The sequence below is a fragment of the Centruroides sculpturatus genome, unplaced genomic scaffold, assembly GCF_000671375.1.
Source record: "Centruroides sculpturatus isolate CEXI.00-Female unplaced genomic scaffold, Cexi_2.0 scaffold592, whole genome shotgun sequence".
NCBI lineage: Eukaryota > Metazoa > Arthropoda > Arachnida > Scorpiones > Buthidae > Centruroides > Centruroides sculpturatus.
The window spans coordinates 272127-297981 of NW_019385417.1; the positions used below are offsets into that span (position 1 = coordinate 272127).

General features: G+C 32.0%; 1 protein-coding gene and 1 pseudogene across 2 annotated transcripts; one reads left to right on the forward strand and one right to left on the reverse strand.

The window, feature by feature from the left end:
• On the reverse strand, positions 1-25437 carry LOC111638778 (chromatin modification-related protein MEAF6-like). 2 transcript variants are annotated; one of them, XM_023384534.1, is made up of 6 exons: positions 25203-25437; positions 17570-17685; positions 11296-11383; positions 11185-11218; positions 6142-6394; positions 1-822 (listed from the first exon to the last, which is right to left on the reverse strand). In XM_023384534.1, exons 1-6 carry the CDS (start codon positions 25281-25283, stop codon positions 786-788), a joined length of 609 nt encoding a protein of 202 aa, XP_023240302.1. In that variant the 5' UTR covers positions 25284-25437; the 3' UTR covers positions 1-785. The 2 variants fall into 2 exon arrangements, with proteins under 2 accessions (XP_023240302.1, XP_023240303.1); XM_023384535.1 differs by lacking the exon at positions 25203-25437 and adding an exon at positions 24407-24554.
• On the forward strand, positions 16123-16814 carry LOC111638779 (annotated as a pseudogene).
• Positions 25438-25855: the final 418 nt, after the last annotated feature.

Here is a 25855-nt window from a genome sequence, read left to right on the forward strand (position 1 = left end):
TATGTTTCACACTTATTAAGAGCATTAAAACTGCTTCATCTACATCAATGTAAATGCTGATTTTAGCACATTTTCATGTAAGTCTTGCATCATCAGCTAATTTCAAAATTGATTTGTGATTTGTTATTAAGGTTGATGAACCACTCATGGGAATTCCAAACTTTGCTACAATGTCTTTATTTTTTGAGCCTTTATCAACATCTGCAACACATTAATTTTTTCTTAGTAATGCTTAAACATTATATTAACAGTTCTTCAAATTTCAACTGGAAGACTTATTGAATAAAATAAAATCTCACTAACCTAAAAAATTAGTCCAGCAGTTGTCAAAATTATCAGCTTTCTAGCATTTTTGACATTTGTTAATTATAAATCGTTTATCTATCAACAACTGCATTTGGTTCTAATCTCTCTCCTCCTCTTTTACTATGTGGAGGGTCAGATTACATGATTTTAAAAGCTAATTACCATTGTTTCTCACATTTGGGATGTGGCTTTACAAATGGTTACACCTGAAATTGAACCAAAATTTGAACTCAACACAGATGGGAGTAATCGACTTTTAATGATCAATAGTTCTTACAAATTCGTTCATTATATAGAAATTTAACTTTGTTATTTAGAAGCAATATTACACATATTTTTTGGCTGAAAGAGCAGTATACAATGCAAAAATTTGTTATACAAAAAATTCACTATATAGAAGTTCATAATATGGAAGTTTGACTGTATTAAAATTGTTCGTAAAATATCATTTTTTTTAAGGCTGTGTAAAATATTTTGAGTTATTTACCTCTTCCTTTCTTTAATTTTCCTTCAAATCTGAAAAAAAAAATTATTAACAATTATTAGAGCAACTATAAAATAGAAATTCTAATTTTCCAAATTATTTATTTTTAAACAATGTTTTATCAAATTAATTAAATGTTTTAATAATCAAACGATACAGCCAGATTTTAACTGAGCTATAATGTAACCAATTAACTGTACTGAGTATAATTTTGACAAATTTAAGTTTAGTTTTATTTAATAAATATTATGATTATATTTATAAAAACATATAGTCATTAATAAATAAAGGCAAAATAAACCAAAATCCAGAACAAAAATGTAAGGTGCAATCTAACCATCCTCACTGACTTACTTACATTTTTGTGCTTGATATTGGTTTATTTTGTTTTTAAGTATAACCAGTTTTGATTGGTGTTTATAAACAGTCATTAACACAAAAATCAAATTCTTTTCAAAAATGTTGGTATTTATAAAATTTTACCACAAATAAATTGATATTTATGAGTAATCATTATTTTAAATTTATAAACTTTCAACATATATATAAATTAATACACAGGAAGTCTGGAATCAATTTAAGTCTTCATACTTGTATGTAATAATCAGATTTTTTCATGTAATAGAGAAATGAAGTACTATTAACTCAATACCTTAACCATCAAAATCCTGACATTTTGTTAATATCATAAAAATGTCAATGAAAATGTTGGATTTAGAATCACATCAAGATTTCCATCTTTCAGTGCTTTTGACAGTGATTGGCATTTATTATAAAATACAATTCTCAATACCTAATTTTAAAAATATTTAATATGAATAATTTTTAAATCTGTATGCAAAGCAGCTGTACAGAAAATATTTTGACAGATTTAACAATTATTAATTCTAATTAATTAAATAGTAAATTCTGCTTCTACTGTGCTGTCTTCAAGATCTAAGCCTTCTTCTATGTTTGGAACTTCCTCTCTCTTCTTACTTCTTTCCTTCCTCCTCAACTTAAATCAACTTAGCCTCTTGCCCCTCCTATTAGCCTTTTCTAGAAAACACAGTAAATCTAGAAGAAGAAGATCAAAGAGAAGGTTTATAGGGAGCAAGAGGACAAGTCAAACTTCATTCTTTCTGAAGAACACCATAGATAGTACATTTTTAATTTTTGTTTCTTTTAATAGAAATTTAGAATGTGTTGAAAAATATAGAATGTAAATTCTAATGTAATGAATAAAAAAAGATAACAAAACTTTATCAATGATGTTGGATAGCTTCTTGCAAACAAGAAAACCTTTGAGGTGGGTTCATACTTCACGAGAATGGAAAAGAGAAGAAAAAATGACCCCAAATAGATTTAGTGTATAACACTTTGTGCATTATTAATGAAATACTTCTGTTCTCTGTTAATAAGAGAGAAAAGTCAACAGAAGTTCTACTTTTCTCTCTGTTGGTAGCTTTGCATTCTTCAACAAGGAGACTGATAAAATTGAAATTATTAGAATTAGAGCAGAGTTATTTTTGATCAATCATAATTTATCACTTTTATATTTTAAGATAAAACATATTTAAATAGATATTGCATATAGATATGTAGGCCTATATATATATATTTATTTAAAACTTATCTAAAATACTGAAACTTAGGGATCATCTTTTTTAATTTCTTTTATAAGGCTACAATAGTTTCTGTTCTCTCTTGAATTAATTAGAGAGGTTGTGGCCAACATTTTCATTGCAAAAACGTGAACGTCAGACATTGAGTGCTGCAATCTGGCACGTCTAGAAGGTTGACAATGGCATTTGCTATGTCTAGCATAGTGAGTAGAAGTTCAGCTTAAACTTCTTCATTTTTTTGTGTGTAGGGTTAAAATTATGATGTCTTTTATTAAAATAATGATTATTTCAGCATTTATGAATAATATTGTAAGAAACAGACAATTTTAATCCAGAAATTATTTAATTATTAAATTTTTTTGCAAGTGATGTGAAGTGCCTATAGAGTTTACATATATTTGTGTTCATAATAGCTTATCATAATTTTGTAGGAGTAGGTTTGTTCTTTCACAGCATCTTCTACCATCAGCAGCATAATACATTTGTAAATTTTCTAAAAATAATTTCCTGAGCTGCTTTTTAATTTACATAAGCCACTACTTCCCTCAACAAAAGTATGAGATAGTCCTATTGTCCTATTGTACAGTAGGAGACATGACACTAATTAAAAATAATTATTTAGTGTTATTAAACATCCTATAAATATTTTAAAATAGTTTAATTTGTTTATTTACCTTCGCTGGTAACATTCGTTGTTGTTAAATGTTTCCGCCAATTTTCAACAATATCACATGAGTCAGTGTGTGATGGAACGTGTTGCGCAATGTGTTTTACTTGGAGTTGAAACGTCAAATGTGTACTTCTGCTTGCCGTACAAGTTTAACGTTTGAACTTCAGCCGCAAACTCTCTATTAACCATATTTACTCTAACTTTTCAAGAATTTTATGACTCAGATTTCACTCACTATATTTTTGAAGCTTTATTTTAAAACTGCAAGTACCAAAAAAACATACGCAATTCTCTTTCATTCTTTTAAAGTATGAATGTTCATGGAGGAGATTAATAAAAGAGAAGATATGTTCTCTTCTCTTTTCCATGCTCAGAAAGTATGAACTGACCTTTATTTATGTGAGTGCTGAGTAAAAAAGAAAGGTTTATAAGAGTTTATCAGATCCAGATCTGATAAAACCTTTCTTTTTTATAAACTTTCATGTTTGTTTTAAAATAAAATGAAATAATGATAATTATATTAAAAAAAAAAAAAAGAACTTTTCCCCAATACTTAATAAAAATCTGGAAGGATGCGATCGTATCTTTCTCCGGATTCACTTCCTTTTGGGGGTGACACAGCTTCCTAGTGTGTATCTACAAACAAAATTCAACTATTGGACAATTGTAGAAAAACTCCTAATAAGGCCATGGGAAAAACCCAGGACAGACCCCCTAATAAAAAGGAGGGGTCGATGAGTCATCCAATTGTTTTTTGAACTATGTGTGTGCGACCAGCTGCTCGTCATCGCCGCTGCCATGCTGATTCTAGCCGATACCGTTGCCACTCCTGAGCATCTATTTCCATTCATCGAAAGAACCCACTAATCCAGAGGACAGTGACTCCCTCAATCTAGAAAGTTCCATATTTCAATCTCTACAAACTTTAAAGGTATTTATCCTCATGCGGACTTAATGTGAACTCTCTCTCTCTCTCTGTCAGGGTTGTAGTAATTATGCTGTATGTCCAACTATTAGCATTCGCTAAGCATCTGTGTAACAATATATGTCTTGCTATAATTTTGATTAATAAACAGGCAGTTTTGTTATAACTTGTAAAGTGCACTTCTTTAGCCCAATCAGTCTCCATCCTGAGTCCAACCACCCACAGACGTGACCACTCACGCTTAAAGGCAAACGTAATGGTCTCTGTGCCTACCCAGAAGACACAGTGGTGTCAGTCCTGATGAATTAGTCATTGCAGTCTTCACTGACGTGATGTCAACCCTTCGGTTCTGTGGTGCCAAAGAATAGGGGGTGCTTTGCACATTGTCACATTTAGTTTTAAAAGAAGTTTTACTAATCTAAGCCTAAAGTAGTTTTTTGTAATGTTTGTTAGTTGGAGATAGACAAATGCTTATTTATTTTTAAAATCTTTGCTAGACATTAAAGACACTATGATTTTATTTAAGAATCTTATGCCCTGAAGATGATCCAATAGTACTTTTATTATTAACTAGCTGTTACCCGCGACTTCGTCTGCGGAGATTTTGTAAGCAAACCCCATTTACATTCAATATTTCAATAACCATAGTAATTGTTATATAACACCTACCGCTGAGAATGATGAAAATTGCCGAGAATCAAACGAACTATTTTCAATTTGATCAATTTTCTGGAACGTTTACAATCGTTCTATAATCGAATCAATAGGCAATAACAAATTTGAATCTAAAACGGTTCGAACACTTTTAAAATCGAAATAGATAAAAATATTTATAACAATGTCTGAAATGTTATTAATTTAATACACCTAAGTACTCAATGAAGACTAAATCCTCTCCCTCTCCCGCCTGCGGAGGAATTTCGAAAAATCCCTTCTTGGCCTGCATTGCCATGGCATACCCTACTAAAATGCAGATAAAAACAAAAAATTGCATCTAAAATAATACAGATCTTCTGGTTAAGCCTTAATCCTCTCCCTCTCCCCCTGCGGAGGAATTTCGAAAAATCCTTTCTTTAGTGTGTGTTTCCATGACGTACCCTAACTGTCTACCAAATTTCACCTCTTTAGGTTAAGTGGTCTGCTCTGGGCGATGATGAATCAGTGAGTGAATGAGTGAGCCAGTTAGTCAGGACAAGCAATTTTATATATTTAGATCAATACATTTCATCCCAAAGATAGTGTGTTTTTTTATTGTAACCATTAATGCAGATAATAAAATTACATTGGCACCAATAACTCATTCATAATTACATGAATAAGTTCTTACAGAAAAGTAAAATAACACAGTCAAAAAGATATTGAATCTAAGAATCTAAAATGCCAAAAATTTAGTTTATTCATTATATAGTATTAAAGATCTATTTTTGATACTTCCTAGAACACTAAGGTCAACTACCTTTTTTTTTTTGAAGATGCTCATTATTAATTTGAATTGCATTATTTCAAACTACATTCTTTCGTCTTATCATTAATTGTTCTTTATTACATTTTTCTTATGTATTTTTTGTTTTTTAAAACTGTTTTTGCCCTGTTGGCACTAAGAGGGCCTCTTTTTAGCAAGCCCATCTTTTATGGGTTTGATCAGGTCTACATTGGGGTGGCCAGGTGATGAGGGACGGGGCCAACATATTATCTGGATGAACCACCTCCTGAAAAATTCCTGGGGATATTTTGGCCCGCTGGATTTGAACCTAAAGACTGGCAGGCTGCCACTTTGACCACTCAGCCATCCAGCCATTACTTTTCTTATTTATAATTGTTTGTATAAAGTATAATTATAAATTGCAAGATAGATGGGGGAGATATCACAAAGTGAAATGGTGTCGGGCCAGAGTCCTACAATATGTAATAAAAATTTTAACTATTTCAAGGAACTGCCACACAACACAACACAATAATATAATTAATGAAACTTATTAAATTTTAGTAAATTAGCAGCAATAAGATGTTTTGTATTTAATAAGCATTACCCTTTTTTATATAAAAATATTAATAAACTTAATTATTAGATAAATATTAATTTTATAAACTATAAGTATAAAAAAATGTTTTTATTTGGGTAAATATTTGGGTAGCCTACACAAAGAGATACCTGTGTCTTAATTTTTTTGTATTCTTCTTCATTCTTGGTGCTGTTTTAGCAATTTTTGCTGGGGGACTACCTAAAAAACTTTGTGGTGAGTGACTCTCAGCTATTGATGATGACGATGATGAACTACTGCTACTACTTGAAGTTGATGACATTCCAGTTCTATCCACAGAGTTAACCATTGATTCAGTGAGTGGAATATTTTCTTCACTTCCACTATTATTAACCTGAATTTCTGATTCACTGCAAATTTCTCCTATTAAAAAAAAACAGTAAAAAATGATAAGTTTATAGAACATAATATATAAATCTTGATATAAAACAACAGCTTGAATTTTTAATATAAAATAAAATTTTACTTATTATTTAATAAAATTAAGAATTAAAAATATTTCCAAAAATTTCTGAAATAATTATTTCAAAGAAAGAAAATCAATTAAAACAAACTAATAAGATAGAATTATCTTCTTTTCTTTGAAATTTTTACATAGTTACAATTAAGAACAACAAATAAAATCAATTTAATTCAAAAACTATATTAAAAGTATAAAAATTGTAATATCAATACCACAAAAATGCATATACCATATTTTCTGGCATATAAGACGACTTTTTAACCCAGGAAAATCTTCTGAAAAGTCAGGGGTCGTCTTATACGCCAAGTGTCATTTTATAGGGCGAGTGCTGCAGTCAGCCGGGATGCCCGCGGTATGGATAGAGATAGAGTGGTGCTGTGCCCAGAAAAACACACATCTTTCATCTGTCTAGCCCACCCTTGTATATATCCTATTACCATACCTCTTTCTCTGCCTCTCAGATCTCGCTCCTGAGGACTGCAGTGTAGCAGCGCAGGCATGCATGTGCGAGATCTGAGAGGCAGAGAAGGAGGTAAGGTAATAGGATACAAGGGCAGGCTGGGTAGTCTTATACAGCAAGTATATCCCAAACTCTATATTTTAAGTGTAAAAGTCAGGGGTTGTCTTATACGCTAGAAAGTATGGTACATCAAATATCAATATGAAGTGATATTACAATAATAAGTTAAGAGTAGGGGTATGCATCTTATAAAGTTTACTTATACTTACAATTATATCAGGTCAGTCCATAAGTTCCTGCGTATTTTATGACCTTGAGAAAAATCTTGTTTTGCTGTTAAAAATGCCAGTCTAATGTGATATTTTTTACACTGAAGTGTTAAATTGGATCTCATTCATATAATACTGTTCAGAATTGGAAACATTTCAGTTGTTTATTTTCGTTAAAATGGAAGTAACAGATGAATATAAGAGACGTGTTTTATACTTTTTATTTTTAAGTGATGAGAATGCTACAAATGCAGCCAAAAAATTAAATACTGTTCATAATCAAACTGTAATTAGTGTAAGGACTGCGCAGAAGTGGTTTGAAAGATTTAGAAATAATGATTTTAGTGTGGAGGATAAGGCTCGTACTGGAAGACCCGTTGACTTTGATGATGATGCTCTCTCTGCACTAGTTGAAGCAGAACCATCTTTAACAGTTGATGAAATTGCGGAACGTTTAAATTCATCCCATGGAACTGTTCATAGACATCTACAACAAATCGGAAAAGTTTCAAAGCTAGGAAAATGGATACCACATGAACTGTCAATAGCTAACTGACAACAACGTCAACTGCTCAACTCAAAAGCTTCAACTGGGAAATTTTACCTCATCCACCATATTTGCCAGATATTGCTCCCAGTGATTATCATCTTTTTCGGAGTTTGCAGAATTTTTTAAAAGGAAAAACTTTTGAGGATGAGAACAATGTAAAAAAGGCTATTTCTGAATATTTTGATTCAAAACCGAAATCATTTTACAAAGACGGGATTAAAAAGCTACCATCAAGATGGCAAGAAATTGTACAAAATAATGGTGAATACATTATAGATTGAAATAAAATTTAATTAAAATTTTTTGTTGCTTTTTTTGTAGATAAAAATGCGCACGAACTTATGGACTGACCTGATATATAAACTCTCTAAATGTGTGTAACTAGATAGCCAGACCTGAATCTTTAATTTGGAGTCAATACTTAACAACCACTATGACTATTAGTAAAGATCAATAATAATTCAATTTTTAGAAAGTTACAAAACTTCACAAATGGTGTTTATTATTATTAAAGACCATAACAAGATAATGATGATGAATTGGACCCATACAGATAATGGAATGAAAATTGGCCCAAAAGTAGGTATCAATGAATGATTAATTACAGCCTAATATTGATCCAAACTTTTTCATGAATTTTCAGGTTATATGTGAAAAATGTGATTTTTGATTTTTCAAACTATCAGTGTTTCCTTGCATCAAATTGCAAAATAAAAAAAAAACATGTCATTACCTAAAAAATAAAGCACACATGATGATGTATATTAGAAAATTTTTTGACAAAATTCAAATATAAAAAACAATTCCACTGGTTTAGGACAGAGCAACAATTTCAAAAATTGTTTAGCGAATCTTTATATTACTTAAGTTATACTATAAAAAATTGTTGACTTCATTTCCCAAATGCAGTGTAGTTAAAAAAATTAAAATGTGAAAACAATCAATAGACCCTTTGCAGTTAGATCAGATACGAAAATTACAAAAACAATTATCCTGAGTTATCTAACATAGTATGATATAAATATTCTACTGAATTTATTTTAAAATTAACTTTGGTACAAAAAATGATTAAAAAATATTGCTCTTAAGCATCAACTATGTGTATGCATAGTTCATGTCATTTCCTCAGTATTGTTTTGCCAGTGGTAAAATTTTGTGGTTGCTTGAAATACAAAAAACAAGGCATGTTATCATGCAATGTTAAAAATATATAATATTAAAAGTTACTTACTTAATTTTATCACACAATTTATTCACTAATATTAATATATTCATTTACTCTTCTAAAAGGTAAAATTTCTGACTATACATTAAAAATTGATAAAATAAAATAATATAGATATTAATATTCATTTGTCTTTTATTACACATTTCTATATGTTTTTATACATATAGAAATTCTTAATAAAATAAATATATCACAAGAAAACTGATGATCAATGTTTCCTTATCTATAACACATTTTTTTTCATAACACTTTAATAACTATCAACATAAATAATCTTTCAATTTTGATAATATTAATGAATAAATTATATGATAAAATTAAGATCCTTGGAAAAGTCCATCTTGCTCAAACATCTACATCTATGCCAGATGTATTGACAATGTACTATGGTTATATGGAAAAAAACACCAGATGTACAGTACATAAATTTGTTTATGATGTCAACAGTAACCTCTATGGCCTCACTCTAAACTTGGAGCAGGAGAGTGCCATTGACACCCACTTTAATCTCTCTTAAAAGTAGTATAATCAAAACCAAAACATTTCAAAACTTTCTTTTTATTTTCTGGGCCTCACACAACTCTCTTCACTACAAGCTTGCTGCCTCCAGAGTCTTGATCAGAATGACCTACATACACTGCTCTGACATTCGTGACAGATAGAAGAATAAAACTTCATCAAATCTCTAGGGAATTGTTTTGGCTATAGTCTTAAGACCATAAAGACCTTATTAATAAATTCCAGGATAAATGGAATGCATATACAAAGGGATACTTCTAATGATGATTACACAGTAGAGGATTACACTTCCATCTCCTTCAGAACATTTTTAAGTTGGAAAAGCTGGGTGTAAAAGAATTTTGTACAAGAGAAATCCCACAATCTACAAGATCCTGTAATAAGGGCCCACATGATCTCATGAGCATTCCTGGAATGTACACTGTTCCTATTATGGACAATAGAGTAGATCATTACTTCATATACATGGGAGCAAGCTCCTTAAGATCTCTTAGTGCACTCTTGAAAGATCACAAATACAATGTACAGTACAAAAGTCTTCCTCTCACAGCCCTGACAGCCTATGATTTAGCAGATTTGGTCAAAGTACAATGAGAACAAGCTAAAATCACCAACAGAGTGAGAAACTGGCACCATACTGACATGCTGAAGCACTGCTATATATATTGATGCTTTCTTCAGCATGGAGAGTTTGGTATGACATTGCATAACCTGAACGGCCATTTTTTGTCACATGTATCTCCCTACATTAGGGTTGCCTGTATTTGGTTTTATTTTTTGGTTATTTTATTCTTTATTTTTGTGCTTTTGCAGCTACATTTTTTATTTATGTATTAATTGTGTTTATATCATTTATTTTTATTTTGTATTTTATTATTTTCTGTTTTAATTAAAAATGGTTCAGCATTCTTATATTTTCTGTTCTACATTATTTCTGTTGTATTTCTAAACTGTTTGATTTAAAGCAGTGTTTCTCAACGGGGGCGATATCGCCCCCATGTGGACGTTTTTCCATGTTCAGGGGGCGATTAGCAACAATTTATATTTTGGGAGGCGAAAAACAATTTTCTGGGCGATATAGTAAAACATTATATTAAGAATAATTAGATATTTTATTCGTTATATCGTACAATAATTAAACAAATAACATTATACTAGTCACTAGTCTATTCAATGCAGTACGAATTTGGCATTAGCCTTGTCCCTCGGCATCGGAATTTTGCAATGAAGGGGGCGATACTACGTAACGGTTTTATTGAAGGGACGACGATTCGTTAGAGGTTGAGAAACACTGATTTAAAGTTTATAACCTGAAGATGGAATAAGAGTTAATACCCACTAAAACAGTTATTCTTGGTTATTCATATAATCATAAATCTAGCAGTACAGAACTATATTATATTCAAAATATATCATTTGTATTAAAATTAAAATAATGAATTTAATAATATTTGGGTAGGCCTATTAAAAAAACATTTTTAACCAAAATATGCCAAAATATTTAACTGGCAGATTATGTTCATCAATGGTTAAAAGAATCAGGAAGGATAATGGATCAGCTATTACTGTACTATGTACTGTATAAATTTTTTTCATTATTATTTTAATTAATGAATAATAATAAATATATAAATGATAAATAATAAATATAGAAATGATATTACCTTTATCATCTTTGTCTGATAATCCAGTGACTGCCTGAAATGTAAAAAATACTTATTCATTTATTATCATTTAAAATAGAATTTATAAATTTAAAAATAAGTTCAACATACTGCTATTGATGTGATTGATGATTTAGAAAAGAGTCGTTCAGCTTCTTTAAATTTTCTATTTCTTTTATCAGCTTTACTATTAGTAGTTCTATACAAAAAAAATGTATATAAGGTTAATTATATAAACAGTATTTTTTATTATTGAGATTATTTATAATGGAAAGACTTTTATAAAAAAATTGCTAAAGTAACAAAAAAAATAAAATAAAATGACAATTTTAATTTAAAATCTTTTATATACTTCTTTAAACATTCAATAAATTTATTAAATATATCTGATTTGTCTAATAATTACCTAGAATAGTGATGGACAAACTGTGGCCCACCTAGAAGTTCTATCTGGTCTGCCACAGATTTTAAAACAGTAGTACAGAAATTTTCAATTTCAATGTTTTAAAATAATTCATTTAAGGATGTCTTCCATTTTTGCATATTTGAACTTTCAGAAATACAGTCACAGCTTTATTCATTGCATTAGTATTAAAGAATTTTCAAAATATACTATTTTTGTCTTTATTGTATTTTATAATAAATTATATTGGACCACCAAAATTTTTTCTTTTGTTTTTTGGCTCACTCCTAAAAATGTTTGCCCATCACTTTCTTAAAACAACAGTGCCCATCAAAGTATTCTCCTTGGGAAGCAAGAAGAGTATTTCCATTCTTATTCCAATATTCTTTCCACTTCCTAAAGCAATTTACAAACTCAGCTTTCAGATTAGCCATTAGTTGCTTTGCCACATTCTCCTTGATCTGCTCTAATCCTCAAATCTCTTTTCCTTCAAGGGTAATTTCAGTTTTGGGAACAGGCAGAAGTTGCAGGGAGTGATGTCTGGACTATATGAAGATTGACAAATTTATGTGATTGGTGTTTTGCCAAATAATCCTGGATGAGGTGAGATGTTGGGTGAGCAGGAACATTGTTGTGATGAAGTTGCCAGTTACTACTTTTTAAGAGATTAAGTCATTTTCTTCTCACTGCACCTCTCAATCTCTTCAAAACTCCCAGGTAGTACTCCTTGTTCATTGTCTGACTTCATGGAGCATATTTGTGGTGAACAATGCCTTTATGATCCAAGAAAACAGCAAGCATTGTCTTGACATTGCTCCAACTTTCTTAGTTCTTCTTTCTTCTGGTGTTTTCACTAAGAAGACTGGGTATTTGTCTCAGAGTCATAACCAAGACCAATGATTCATTATTAGGCATTATTATCCTTTTGAGAAAATCAGTCACTGTTAGTCATTTTTATCATGTACAGTAGTGGGGAATCTCCATCTGGAGGTTCTTTTAAACGAGACCTTAAATTAGAATTTCTGAAACAATGGTTTTTTGGAATGCCAAAATCTTCAAACTTTCATACAGTCAAACTACTGTATAATCTTCATTGATTGTAGTGCACATAAATTCCACATTTTCAGACATTATGGTTGATGCAGCTTGTCCAAGTGGAAATCATTTCAACTAAATCATAGTCATCCTTAAATTGTTGAAAACACTCCTTAATTTGTGTTTTGCCCATAGATTTATCCCCAAAAGTTTGTTTCTGCATATGAATGTTCAATTGTTTTCAAAATTTAAGGCAAATTAATTGCTCAACACACTTAGTCATTATAAAGAAACTATAAATGCAATAGACATAGGCTTAGCATCTGACAACATTGTGTCCCACAGCTAATTGAACTGTGTACAGAGTGACATGGCTTGGCATTCATGCACACTAATATATCTTCTGATACAACCACGAATTTCATTGCAGTGCAGAATCAATTATAGTTAACTTTTTATTTATCAGATAAATAGTAGATAAGCCCAGTGTTGTACAGGCAAAAAATAACAACAAAAAACATTAAAATAAAATCATATAAAGAGCCTACGATTATCATGTTTATCATGATACTTGGATGGTATGAAATGGCAAAATTTCATTGGTCAAGTAAACCGGTATTTGAAAATATATCTTAAATTTAAGATATCATATTTTCAATTCTGCCAAGGGGCTGCCTCCTGGGAGGACTTTAAACTGAGAAACTCGTCCCTACTTAGGTGTCACTAATGAAAAGAAAACCCAGAAAACTGCATGTGGCAAAATCTGTTGGTGATGCTCGAACCCATGAACCAGTGTTAAGGTTTCCATCCACTTGGCCACTAGTGGGGACTTGTTAGAACTAAGAAAGTACCATTCAGAAATGAAAAAATTAGAGTTGTTAGATGTGGAAAATTAAATACTTATGTAGTTTTTATAGTGTAACACTTTTGAATGAACACACGAGTACTCCGAGCAATCTGTAAGTAATAATACAGGGTGTTTATAAATAAATGGTGCAGTTTTAAAAATTAATAATAAATTTATTTATTACCTTACAGCAAACCTTACAGTATAAGCAGTGGCAACTGTCCAAGTTCACAGGAATGTACGCAAGCTTCTTAATCGTGTTCTTCACCAATGCTGGATTGGATGTGGTGCAACAGCAGACAATAACCTGCTCCCCTGGCCACTCCGTTTTCTGGATTTAACACTTTGTGATTTCTTTTTGTGGGGGTTTGTTAAAGACCAAGTTTATGTACCGCCAATGCCTGTGTCCCTTGAGGAACTGTGTAATCAGATAAAGCATGCCCTGCAGACCATCACGGAGGACATGCTACACCACGTAGGGAAAGAATTTAATTACCATGTAGATGTGTGTCGAATGACCATGGGTGCACATATTGAAGGATTGTAATTAATGCATAAAAAACTTGAACAGTTGCTGCAACTTATGCTGTAAGGTTTGTCCATATAAGGTAATAGAGAGTTTGCGGCCGACGTTTTCAACGCGAAAACGTGTACCTCAGAAGTTCAGCGCCGCTTTCCTGTAAACCTAGAAGTTTGACAATGCCGTTTGGAACGTCAGTGGAATCATGATCGAAGTTTCAAACGGCATTGTCAAACTTCTAGGTTTACAGGAAAGCAGCGCTGAACGTTCGACGTACAAGTTTTCGCGTTGAAAACATCGGCCGCAACCTCTCTAATAAATAGACTGATTATTAATTTTTAAAACCAAACCATTCATTTATAAACACCCTGTATACTGCATCTAATTCCTGCTACATCATTGTAGAAGTAATTAAGTAAATATAATTGTTTTAATTATATTCTTTTTTGCATGAATTATATTTAGTTTATTATTTTTTAAATTTTCTAGCCAATAGATGACACTACATGTAAATCCAGCAAATTGAATGTGGAGAAAAATTAATTGATAATTACAAATTCAATTAATATTTCGGAATGGTATGTACAATGTTATCTAAGTTAAAAGTATGTTAAAGTAATTGCTGTGTTTCATAGCAATTGGTCAAATTGGCCTAGGAATGCATAGTAAACAAACAAACATCTTCATTTACAGATATAGAAGATTATTGGACAAATCTTATATGCTATATTCTGAAAATAATTATTATTAAGTAATCATTTATTTATTTCCATCAATCTAATTGCATACTTTCGAAGCATCTTTTATGTAAGTACTATGATAAAGTTGATTTTTTACACAACTTTAAATTTCACATTTGAGCTAAGAATAATAAATTAGTTTTTAGTATTTTTATTAATTCATTATAAAATATCTATTCTGTAAAAATAAATCAAGTCCTATTATTGCATTTTAAAAAAATTTATTTTTGTGCAAGTTATAATTATTTAAATATTGATTGTTATTTCCCAAAACAGTTAGGTTCACAAGTTTGAAAAAACATCTACAATTAATTATCCAATAACAAATAAATTTACATCAGCCATTTTTTTTAGATGAAACTAAAACTGTTTAAAACAGTGGTTCTTAAATTACTGAGATCTAAGATCCCTTCAAAAACTTAGTCAGTCTGACATAAATTTTGTAACGTAAACATAATAGAAACAAATATTAACTAAATATAATTATAGTAAATAAATAATGAAAACTGGAAAAAATACATATATTATTCTTTGTTTATTATCATATTTGTACATTTATAAAATATATATACAGTAAAACTTCGTTTTAACAAATTGCCCAGGGCACTGAAAATCAACCATTGTTGTGAAAATCTATTATATCATGAACAACAAATTTCTGGCACTCCCAGGAAAATATCTGTTATTTGAAAATATTTTTGTTTTTTAAACTCCCTACATAAAAAAACCACCTGTACTCAAAATTATTCATTCTCTTGAGATTTCTATCCTTTATTATATACAAACATGTATATTACAAGATCATGCATTATGCTGTAACAAAGCTGACAGAAACTATATATGTTATTAGCCAAAAGTGACAAAATACAATTGATCATTAGCACGATATATTAAAAAATTTGTACTTGTCCATCTTGGTTTGCTTTGAAACTTTAATGATGCAACATTTCTGGGCTTCTTTTGGTGGCATCATCAGTACGAAATGTTACTGTTATGCAAGCAAGATTTCAAGGTGCAATATTTGGGAACACGTGTCTGCAACAAATGTGTGCCACACCTTTGTTGCACACATGTGCATATCTGGAAGTGTTAAGCCAAAAGTAGTTTCCTGCCACTAATCAACACACTACAGGAGGGCACTAATGGGCAGCTGCAACTTTAGCAGTGAGAACAGTGACAATTATGCATTTAGTTTGCACAGCATGCAATATATACAAGGTCTGTTCAAAAAGTATCGGACCTTTTTTTTTTCCGCGTAAACTAATAATGCGCGAGAGGTCTCCTTCGGTCAAGATGTGTAGGAGACAGTCATGCGCAGTCCTGAATTTTTTCCCGCCAGCGGGAAGCGTCAGTCGCTGGCAATCGTCCCATGAGTGAGGACGTGTAGTGACCGCTCGTCGCATTTCAGTACGTTAGAAAATGACCGAACAAAATGAGCAGCGATGTTGCATCAAATTTTGCCAAAAGCTTGGCGATACCCAAGTGGAAACCATTCGGAAGATTCAACAGGCTTTTGGGGACGATGCCATGAGCAAGACACGGATAAAAGAATGGTACAACCGCTTCAAAGATGGCCGCGCATCAGTGGACAGCAAACCACGTTCAGGCAGACCTTCAACAAGCCGAAATGAGACTGTCATTGAGCAATTGCGGACTTTAGTCATGATGGACCGTCGGATGACAGTCAGAGAACTTGCGAACGAGACAGGAGTAAGCATTGGATCGGTACATTCAATTTTGACCGAGGATTTGGGTTTGAAGAGAGTGTCCGCGAAATTCGTACCGAAACTGCTAACAGTGGAGCAGAAGCAAAGACGTCTGGAAATCGCACAGGACATGCTGGACAATGCAAGTAGTAATCCCAATTTTCTGAACACCATAATCACAGGTGATGAGTCGTGGGTTTATGGGTACGACCCAGAAACCAAGAAGCAGTCGTCACAGTGGAAACATTCGACATCACCGAGGCCAAAAAAAGCGCGACAGGTCCGCAGCAAAGTCAAGGTCATGTTGACAGTTTTTTTCGACTCCCGAGGGGTGGTGCATCATGAGTACGCACCACAAGGCCAAACCATCACAAAATATTACTACAAGCAGGTCCTTCGTCGTCTTTGTAACGCTGTGCGACGAAAACGACCGGATCTGTGGTCAACCAAAACTTGGCAGCTCCATCATGATAATGCACCCGCCCATTCTGCGCATCTGATTCAGACTTTCGTTGCCAAACATAACATTCCTGTGGTTCGTCACCCTCCATATTCTCCCGACATGGCTCCGTGTGACTTTTGGCTATTTTCCAAGCTGAAAATGCCGCTACAAGGAACCCGATTTGAGTCAAGAGAAGACATCATGCGAAATGCGACGAACCGGCTGATGGCCATTCCAAAAGATGCGTTCCGCCGGTGTTTCCAGCGATGGCAGAAACGCTGGGAGAAGTGTATAGATTACCAAGGAGAGTACTTTGAAGGGGATTAGGGTTTTGTACCTGAAAATAAATAAATTTATTTTTACCGACCAAAGGTCCGATACTTTTTGAACAGACCTTGTATTTTTTAATTCAGTATCCAGAAACATCCAATTATTAATTAAAGTTTGAAAAAAATACAATGTCTACTGAAGATGGAGATAGAAGAAAATATGTTATTACAAGTTACAGGTCCACTATAAAGAGGTAAAATTACATTGATTTGGCAGAACCTGGAGAAAAAAATCTGTTATTCTAAAAAATATGTTATTCTGTGATCCATTAAAAGGAGATTCTACTGTGTATATATATATATATATATATAAATTATAGCCCTCTCTTGAAATTTTAAAACAAAACAAATTAATGAACTCACTTATTGGTTGCTAAATATCTATCCCAACCACGGATGATATTCCCATACAACTGTGTATCTTCTAAATAACTTCCTTCAAAGGCATAGATCTGTCTTTCAAGATTGGCTAATGTCTCCTGAAAAAAGATAAATTATAATTTGTAGAATTTAATAATTTCAAAATTAATAATAAAATATATAAAGCAGACAACTGAAATCTTATATGTTATGCAATTCAGTTCCATAAATAATTATAAATGTAAAAATTTATACTACACTACACTGCAAAACACCAGGATGTGTAAAATACTGCACTCTAAGAACCTATAACCGGTGTGATATAAAAACAAAGTAATTCAGTTTCACACCTGAGGAAGTACTCACAGCAGTTCGAACACGTTTGTGGTGATCTTTATCCTTTGTTTTTAAATCACACTGGTTATAGGTTCTTAGAGTGCAGTAAAAATTTATATTAGACTGAATAGAATTCTATCCTTGATTGTTTTTTTTTATTATTATTTTGTAAACATTTAAATGATTTACAAAATTTTTTTAGAATTTTAAATACATATTTCAAATTTTCTTTTGTTTATTATATGTCAATAATTATGGGTTAAGGCCAAGACTCCACTAGCGTAAAAACCTTAGCCGTAAAAACTTTTNAGAATTCTATCCTTGATTGTTTTTTTTTATTATTATTTTGTAAACATTTAAATGATTTACAAAATTTTTTTAGAATTTTAAATACATATTTCAAATTTTCTTTTGTTTATTATATGTCAATAATTATGGGTTAAGGCCAAGACTCCACTAGCGTAAAAACCTTAGCCGTAAAAACTTTTGTTTGGCTTACATGTTCAGACGTGTCATGCGGAATCGACACATAGCCACAATTTATTTTGTGTTATTTATTTCTGTGTTTGTTATATCTACGGAGACTTGAGAGACTGTATGTGGTGATTTCTTCTAACCATGAACAAATCAAAAGACGAGATAAGATTAATGAGAACATTTATTAGCTTACATACATCCGACTTGGATTTTACACACATTGAAAAATTATACCCCGACTTACGCGAATTCGACTTACGCGGTTATCGCTCGGTCCCACCTATCGTGTAAGTTCGGGGTATCACTGTACTTAAAATTATACAAGACAAAGGAACCGTTATAAAGGTATGATCATTGAACAATAAATGGGTGTAGAGGAGGCAGGCTTAAGGCAGCTTCATAATGTTACACGGTAGCTTGATGTAGGGGTTACTATTATAAACAGTATTAAAATTAGTGGAATAATAGGGTAATTGTTTACAAAATAAATTATATCTACATACCATAACAGTAGTAAGATAGAGTTTTATACTGTTTATAATAGTAACCCTTACGTCAAGCTACCGTGTAACATTATGAAGCCGGTGATCTTGAATTGATGGTCTTTTAGAGCATTAAACAAGCCCTAAAAGACCATCAATTCAAATCAGACAATAACATGAAGGCCAGAGTTCCAGCAGCAACCCAGAGTATTCTTCCAGAGGCATTTTTCATCTCCTTTCATACTGGGATAAAAGTCGCAACAGGTGTGGTGACTATGTGTAGCTAACTCAAGCTTAGTGTAATTTTCCCCAAGTGTTTCATTTTGAAATGACTGTTCCTGATATGAACACAAGCACTTTTGACATTTTATCAATGTTATCTTCAAGCAAAGAACATAACTTTAGAACATTATGATAAAATTTAAAAAAAAAAAAAAAACATTAAATATTCAAAAATGGAATAAAGATAAATTAATATGAAATAACAATAAAATTAGATCAAATAATAAGATAAACATTTACATTTATATGTCATTAGTAAATTTAGAATTATGGCAAATAGGTAATACTGTGGAGACATAAATGTTAAATTCCCAAATTTTTAAAAAGTGATACCCAAATTCTTGGGAGATCCAACATAGATCTATTACAGGGTTCCAATCTTTCAATAAATAATGCTTCCCAGATAAAGTAACTTTGTCAACACATTACATTAGCAGCAAAGTTGTATTCCATTTCGGCACACAATTTCTTTCTAGCACACTCCTAGAAAGTTCTGTAGTGCACTTGTTGTTCTGGTGTTCAGTAAGATGGATTTGTAATATTCTTCTTATGGCCTTGATGTAAAAGAATGCCTCATGTCTCTGGTCTTTTTCTTATATTTGCATTGCAATCTACTTTTGTAATAGAACCAAATAAACTCCCAATTTTTCTAGTGGAAAATACATCTCTGTCATTGCAGAGAAGCCTGTGCAAGGTTATTTGCAGTTTAATCGGAAGAATAAGCCCATATTTCTTTAAAATTTTGGTGATGCATAATAAAATGGGCCCTAGATATGGAATGGAAAGAGTTATAAATGTATGCAATCAATGCTGTGGGTGGGAAGAGTGACATACATACCCAGTTATTGATATGTTTAAATTTTGCATATATCCTGCTTTGCCAATTGCTGTTGCTATAATCTGTAATTCCTTATATATTAAATAGTGTGACAATGGAAGTAGTCTAGCCTTTTGAATAAGTGCAGCAATGGCATTGTTAATATACTCTGACAGTTAGATGTGGCAGGTATTATGTAAGGGTATAAATTAAGTTATTTTTTGTTTTAATTTAATGTTCCTTACATTATTGCTACCCTAAAGCATGGATCAAACACCTATCATCCTATATATTTATCCCTGATAACGTTAAAAATCTTTGCATATTATGTCTTTGGTCTTTTTTTATTCATTTATAACCCTAGCTATAAACACTGGCCCACAACGTTGTTTCATGTGCACTAACCCTTTGCATTTTCATTCATTCATTAAAAATAATTTTGAGACAATAATTTTGTTATTTATATCAACATTAAACACTGATTAAACAAGATGGGTCCTGTTTAATCAATGTTTTAAGGAACCACTATGATATTTACTATAAAGCTGTAAATTGGTTAAAATAACTACAAGTATATCTCGACTTACGTCGTTTCGAGTCATGTCTTTCCTGATTATACGTCGCTTGTCAAAAAAGTATATGGAAAAATAAAAAATCAAGTTTAAGTTATTTTATTCAACTTTACATCTGTCCGCCACAAATATTGAAATCGTAATATCACTAGAAAAGCGTTTAAAGCACATAAAATCATATTAAAATATATACATTTACAAGTATGTACTGTATAATAGCAAAAACAAAGACACTGAGTTCAGCATTACATGCGTTTTTTTATTGCTAGCACTTTCAACGAACTTATTGTCGTTGTCCTCAGGCGAATACAGATATTTACCAAAAAATTTTAAACAGAAAATAATCGAATGCAGAATATAACACATAAGATAGGCTAAAATTATGTTAAAGCCGTTAAGAACACGAAGTAATAATTTAAACATAATTCGAAAACCGAACGAGCAGATAACTCCGTGAAGTGTGAGCTGGCGCATGCGCGGAGCCATGCTCACGCTACATGCATACTAGAGACTGCTAATACTCGCTTAAACGCTTATACAGCGTGACCCATACACTAGGCAGCTCGAGCGTAGGGGTGTTGCAAGTGTTCAAGGTGGTAGTGAGGAGAGATTCCCATATAAAAACAGTTTTTCGATCCTTGCAGCTCTTGAGCATAACCGCTTGGGACCATAGCGGGTTGCAACCCTGCTCAAGTACCTTCCTTGCGAGCTCGGTGATGTGTCTTCCCCTCCTAACATCGTCTTGGTGCTCATCAAGGCGGCTGGAAAGCATTCTAGCGGTGGCCCCGATATATCTTGTGTTTACTCCCGTTGCCTGATTTTCCAAAGGTACAGCATAGACCCCTGATTTCTCAAGGGTGGAAAATTTGTCTCTATCATTACAAATAAGTTTGCGTAGGCTTGGAAGTGGGGTTAAAGGTAGTACAAGGTTGCGCTGCTTAAAGATTCTGCAGATGCGTAAAGATAGGGGTCCAAGGTAAGGCAACGCTATTTGTACCTATGAAGACTCTCTCTTGCTGCATAAAGTAGTAGTTGGAAACAGTGCTTTCTTTACCTTATTCAGCACATGCGTAAACTTTGCACGTGAAAAGCCAGCAGCGCGTACTGCCAAATTGATGATATCTAACTCGATGCTTATCAGCTCCTGCATAGACGACAGTAAATAAGCCCTTCTGACAAGGGAGGCAATGGCAGTATTAACATATCGAGAAGGCTGAAAGGCCTCTGCTGGTATAATGTGCGGAGCTATGCTAGATTTGTGATGGACCGAGAATTGTAGTCCATCCGAAAATTTATGTCTACGCAAGTCTAAGAACGCTACTTCCGCATCGCTTTCTTTCTCCCAAGTAAAATTGATGGAAGGATATATACTTGCGAGTTGTTGCATAAAGATGAGGAACGACTCCTCTGTGTCTTCCCATGCTACGAGGATGTCGTCAACATAACACAAATACAGCCTCGGGTAATGGATGGCAAGCGGGGAATTGAACGTTCTCTGCTCAATCTCTCTCATAACAAGTTCCGCTAGGATAGCAGATAAAGGGAACCCATGGGGACCCCTTGTTTTTGTAAAAAGATCTTTTGGTTGAAACGGAAGTAATTGTGCTCAGTGACGAAGGTGAGGGCATCACGTATATCGAGCACCTGTTGGATGTTAAAGCCCTCTTTTAGAAGCAGCGAGTTAGCCAGCATTACAGCCTCAAAGGTGGGCACTGAAGTTTTACATTTTATCCTTTCTCTCCCATCTGTGCTATATCTCAGGGCATTGTTCTTAGTAGTTAGTAAACTTTTTATCATATACATGAATTTTATATCTAATTTTAATTTATCTTCTCATCTTATTTTATGTACTGATGATGTCAAAGTCATTAACTGATCTCACAATTTTACAGACTCTTGCATTTTAATTAAAGTTCTTGAGTCCTATAATCTTTCCTTTAACTTTGATAAAACTATAATGTGCTTTGCACTAATCAGTAATTCACCCCTAAATCTAATTTATATTAAAGGGCACCAAATCAAATATGTTGAAGCAGTCTCTAATCTAGGCATTCTTCTTGACAAGTGGTTAACATTCTCTAAACATATAGAGAAGGTTATTAAAAATTTGGCTATTAAAAGAGGTATAATTTGGTACTATTGACTTCTTTACAAACTATTCTATTTTTATTCTTGTCAATTTTCAATCAATTATAGACTGTTTACCTTTTCTGTACTCTGTTGTTCCTGCTCTTATACAAAAAATACCAAATTCTTTAGAGAAAGGTCTACTTTCTTTTTAATAAATTATCATATTTGCCTCTTACTTCTTCTGATAAAGTTGCTAGATCTAGATTCAGTGCATCCTTCCTGTCTCATTGGATTTCTTACTTTGATTGTATTTTACTTTATAAGTCTTTCAAAAGCTACCTCTCCATTGTAAATTTTAATTACCATTTTTTTAGTATTATTTACTTTTAAAATTTGGTTTTTTTAATATTATTTTACTTTTGTTTACTGCTTTTTACAAAAACTTTTATATACTAAATAGTTCAGTCATTGTAATATTTTTAAATGTAGTTTTTATTTCATTATATTTTTTACATTGTATATGATTTTTGTACTGCTATGTACTTTTCTCTGTTTTTAATACTTATTTGTTTTTTTCTATGTTATCTTTTTAATGGGCTTTGTTATTGTTAATTTTGGGGAGTTAACTCCAGTCTTATAAACTTTACTTGTAAAAGAGAATAAAGAATAAATTTAAAACTTCAAAAAGTTGATATATACTATATAATTTGGTACAAGTTAAAGGCTCACTAGTGGCCAAGCAGTCTTTGTACCCTGGACACTGGAAGTTTGATCATGGGTTCATGCCTCGCTCAGACGGGCTGGCCATGTGGAGTTTTCTGGGTTTTCTCCACATCTGTAATGCCTAAATAGGGACCAGTTTCCCTTAAAACAGGGGTTGCCAAAGTGGTCTACATCAACCCCCAGGGGTCGATATAACATTATTGGGAGGTCGACAAAAAGACTAAAACTTACAAATTTTGAACCGAATATTGCTAATCTTGCTAAAAATTATCAAGCTTATCCGTCTTATTGATTGTCAGTTACAAAAATTATTATTAACATATGTACTGTACAGTACAGTACTGTACAATAAATGTAAAAAATGTAAAATTAAAAGATATATATTAAAATAGTAAGTGCTTTTTGTTTTTGCTTGTAACACAAACTTTTTGGTGGGGTTGATGCAAGGTTTTGAAAAGTTGTAGGGGGTCAATGATAAAAAAGTTTGGCGACCCCCCTGCCTTAAAAGATCTCCCGGAAGGCATCTCCCTAGGCAGTTCACCCAAGTGTTGTATTTTTAACAAACAACAAAAACAGGTACAAGTTAACTATCACTAATTCTGGCTAGTAGTTTCAAATTTCCATGATAGCCATGCCAATCTGCCACTACTATTTAGTGGTACTATTGCTGCATCAACACTTGACATCACTTGCAAACCATTCCTATTTGAATATATATATATTTTTTTCATTTATTGTTATTACCTGTTGTCCATTAGCTTTGGCCTTGGTTCCAATGAATAAAGGAAGTGCTTCTTGTGGTATAAAGTGCAAACACCATTATGTTGTCCATAAAAGATATGGGTAAACTAAAAAAGTTAACAGTGATGTTTGTGAAAAGCTTGTGTGAATTATATGGTAAAGTGTATACTAATCCATCCATTATCTGATCTGATAAAAATCACTAATCTGGCAGATTCAGATCCCAATTATGTCAGATATGTGATGGTCAACCTGTATAAACATATCACACAATGTTAATATCAGAAAACGACTTTACATAGAATACCATAAAATCATAAAAAGAAAAATTTTTTTGTACCATTGTGTTTGCATGAGGTGTTTGTAGACATGTTTGTGTTTAAATTTTGTCTTCTTTTCTCTCAACTTTTCTTCAGGACACTCATCCTTCTTTATATTTATATACTTTTCAAAGTAAAATAACTAATTTTGAAATTACTTTCAAGCATACATTCATTTGCCAATTATTCATATGCATGAATAATTAGTATAAATTTTGAAACAAATTTAGTATAAATTTATAAAATGTCGAACGTCCTAATTCAAATATTTATTAGAGTTTGTATAATGTATGTATATTTCTAAATGCATTTAAAGTATACAATAAATAAAAATTAAATTTTTAAACAGGCAAAATTCTTATTTCCGTTTATATATTACAGAGGATGCTTAATAAATTAATTAAATCAGAATTCTAAAATATGATGATATATAACATCGAAAGGTGCCTTCTGTTTGTATACACGTGACAATTGTCTACAAATATAAATAATGGCGTCATTCCCGGCAAAGCAATGAACTGTATCGTCGAAAGCGCCACCACTTCCTGTAAAACACACAACAGTCGTTGACGAAACAATTATGATAATTGTAATTAATTATCTCATCTTTATTTTAATTACATATCATTTAATAATGCAGGTTTTTTTAATAAAGCATTTGCATATAAGAATATTTTTTTATTTTTTAATCGAAAACGAATTTTATTTTTGGCGCTAAAAATGATGCATTTATTTATACACGTGTATTGCAAAATCTACGAAAGTTCATTGTGACGTACGAATAATAATTGTAATTTGTAATGATAATGTACTTACTGCGATTTCGCTTCTTCTTTTAACAAGTTCTGCAAGCTCTGATCTGGTATCCAATACCTGGCAAGGTGTTTTGGAAGCCATCTTTCTATATTGCTTTCGTTTTGTTTCTGCATTGTATCATTTTTACCGCCCAAAACTCAATACACTTTTTTTTTAAAAATATATGTTTTTGAAGCGAAACGATGATTATAATATCGAAATATATTATTTTAATTTTAAAAATAATTTCGAATCAATTACTCGGAAAGCATTTCAAATTTTTATTTGGAATATGATACTTGAGTACTAATTTAAATGCTATATAAACTTTAAATTTATTAATTTCATTTATATTTTAAAATTTTGGGGGATGATGACCATGTTCTAAAATATGTGATTGTTAACAATCACATATTTAAAATAATTAAAAATGTATAGTTGAGAACGACATGCAACGTGGTAAATTCGATGGTCGTTCGTATGTTGGAGACATTAGAGTTTTTATCAGAACAAACCAATTACAGTTTTAATCGGGATTACTTTCACTGTTCTTGGCTCTTTTTATTTATTTATTTTTTCTTTATTTGACGCTAAAAGAGTCATATTTATGTTCGTCGTGCGTTCGGCCAGATCCTCAATGCCGGGTGATGAAAGTGGATGACCGACATATCATA